Genomic DNA, 2,436 nt, shown 5'->3' on the forward strand with positions numbered 1-2,436 from the left:
GATTTATTAACCATGGTAAGTAAGAGCCATATTAGTTAATTAGTTTCATTCAGGACTTTTTATTAGCTACTTTACCTGAGAATGAAAAATATATATATTGGCACAATAGGCCTAGTCACTTGGACAAATTTTTAAATTTGAATTTTAGATTCTATAGGATTAAAATTTGAATAATTAAAACAATCAATCCTTTTTCTTGGCAGGGGGTCTATAAACCACGGCTGACTTTTTGTTTTATATGACATTAGTTATAATCCGTAGACATTATGTCACAATCAGATATATATAGAATATAAATTTGGATAATTTATTAAAAGGGTGACATGTGTGATTTTGCGTATCACACTAGCCAAGAATGTTAGCATGTTTACAGATGTTAACAGAGATTTGAATCTTTTTAAACAGGTTCTACCATATTGGCCAGGTCTTTTAATATGACATTCAAGCTAGGTTTTACCTTTTTAAGATTCTTATTATTAAAATGGTAAATTAAAATAATAATTGCTATTTTTCATTTATCCGTATATTATATTCATGCATATAATTTAAAAATGAAAAACTTAAATTAACCGTTTCAAATAAAATTAACTAACACGAGTTTGCCCTAAACGGGACTTTTACTCAATAACATACCCACGCAGGGGCTAAACTAACAACAAACAAACCCACGCAGGGGTCAAACAGAAACAAACAAACCCACGCAGGGGTAGAACAGAAAGGAATAAAATATGCCCACGCAGGGGCAAAGTACAGAAATAAATATCCTCGCAGGGACATGATTAAATAAACTAGCAAACAAAGGATTTAGTAGTCCTTCTTGCTTTTTCCCTTGATTAAATCCACCATTTTCTTAAACATCCCACGATTATGCCGACGATCTTCCCGTAATTCATGCCGCATCTCTCGTCGCACTTCATTTATCCCCTGAAGGATTTCTTGAACTTGTGGCGGCGACATCATCGGTGCCTGCGGTGGTAGCGGATAATGCGGTGGTTGAGGAGGCTGCGGCTGCTGATATCCATATGATGGGTATCCATAGGTTGATTGTCCCGTAGCCCAGGGACCTCCAAAGGTACCTTCCGGATTGAGAGAGTTGTAGTTCGCAGCTACCCAGTAGGGATCCTCTGTAAAGTTATAACCTGTGGGGATCGTCTGCTCGAAGGGATTGTATGCTGCCGCGCTAGTATAAGCAGGGATTGGGTTTCCGAAATCCTGTGGTGGTGGTGGCGCGATCGGTGCAGAAGTTACTTCTGAGACGGGATGTGAAGATTCTCCCATCTCTAGTTCTTCGTGAAGTGGCGAGTACCGGCTGCCACCTGAATGTGGAGGTGTGCTGATGCGTACTCCCCCTCGTGTGGAAATCCGTGCGTTCGTTCGTCTTCGCCTCGGAGGCAGGGGAGGCAAAACCGGAGGTGGTGACGGCGGTGGAGTGACCGCGACAAGTCGGGAATCCTCAGAAGGATTCTGCTGCTGCTGTGGCTGCTGTTGCTGGGGGTACAAGGGAGAGCTGTGTTGCGGTTGGTGCAGGGGAGAGTTATGGTAACTAGGGGTAAATACCCAGTCATACTGCCTGAATCTCTCCTCAAAGCTGTCGGGACCATTGTATGGTGATCCCAAAAAAGGTGACCCATCAGAAATCTCGATAGGGTGGTTCGGAGTTCCAGATGGTGGCATAGAGGGATCGGTATCTTCATCGACATCCATCGCATTGTCACCAGGAAAATGGTCTTCTGGTCCAAGTGGGTTAAAACCCATAGGCACATTAAGGTAGTCAGCGGGGTTGTACAGGCCTTGGAAAACAGGTGATGGGTGGTCAAAGGGTGATTGGTGTCCTTGGAGAGGAATATAGGACTGGTGAGAGTTGTGGGGCTCATTTTCTGATTGAGGCCCAAAGGAGTGTGGGATAGAAGGTGAGGTACTCGGTGAAACCGAGTGCCTTGCGGGTTCAGTAAAAGACCTCCACAGATTTTGAGTATCTGTGTTATGGGAGCCTGAAGGTGTTCGCCTGTGCGAAGGTCCGGCTTCATGGTCGTTTGGGGCTGCATATGCTCCTTGTCCCCTTCCTCTTCCTCTCATACGTGGCGGCATTTTATGAACCTGTCAAAAATCAAACAAGTGACACAACAAAATATATATAAGACAAAGTTAGAAAATAAAACAATTTTGGATATTTCCTAAGTTCTTTGTCTAGACTCGAGAATCGAGGAAGGTGCAATTGTGTAACTGAGATTAAACACAAAAAGGCTAGTGTTTAATTCACTCAGCGTTGGCTCTGATACCAACCTGTCACACCCCTAATTTCCACGTGTCACCGTTGGGCCCGGTGGGGAGTATAGTGACGTAGTTGGCATCATCATAGACAAACAACACAATACATAAATGCACAGCGGAAGCAAAGATAGATTCATTTCAACTTTAATAGAGTGTAATATCAAA

General features: G+C 43.0%; 1 protein-coding gene across 1 annotated transcript; it reads right to left on the reverse strand.

The window, feature by feature from the left end:
* Positions 1-804: 804 nt before the first annotated feature.
* On the reverse strand, positions 805-2,076 carry LOC110880797 (leucine-rich repeat extensin-like protein 5). Its single transcript, XM_022129248.1, has one exon. The coding sequence runs from the start codon at positions 2,074-2,076 to the stop codon at positions 805-807; it is 1,272 nt and encodes a 423-aa protein (XP_021984940.1).
* Between the last annotated feature and the right edge of the window lie 360 nt (positions 2,077-2,436).

The sequence above is a fragment of the Helianthus annuus genome, chromosome 10 (assembly GCF_002127325.2).
Source record: "Helianthus annuus cultivar XRQ/B chromosome 10, HanXRQr2.0-SUNRISE, whole genome shotgun sequence".
NCBI lineage: Eukaryota > Viridiplantae > Streptophyta > Magnoliopsida > Asterales > Asteraceae > Helianthus > Helianthus annuus.

Bases quoted from the DNA above. Each gene is read 5' to 3' on its own strand.
- LOC110880797 (XM_022129248.1), bottom strand. From the start codon at position 2,076: ATGAGAGGAAGAGGAAGGGGACAAGGAGCATATGCAGCCCCAAACGAC.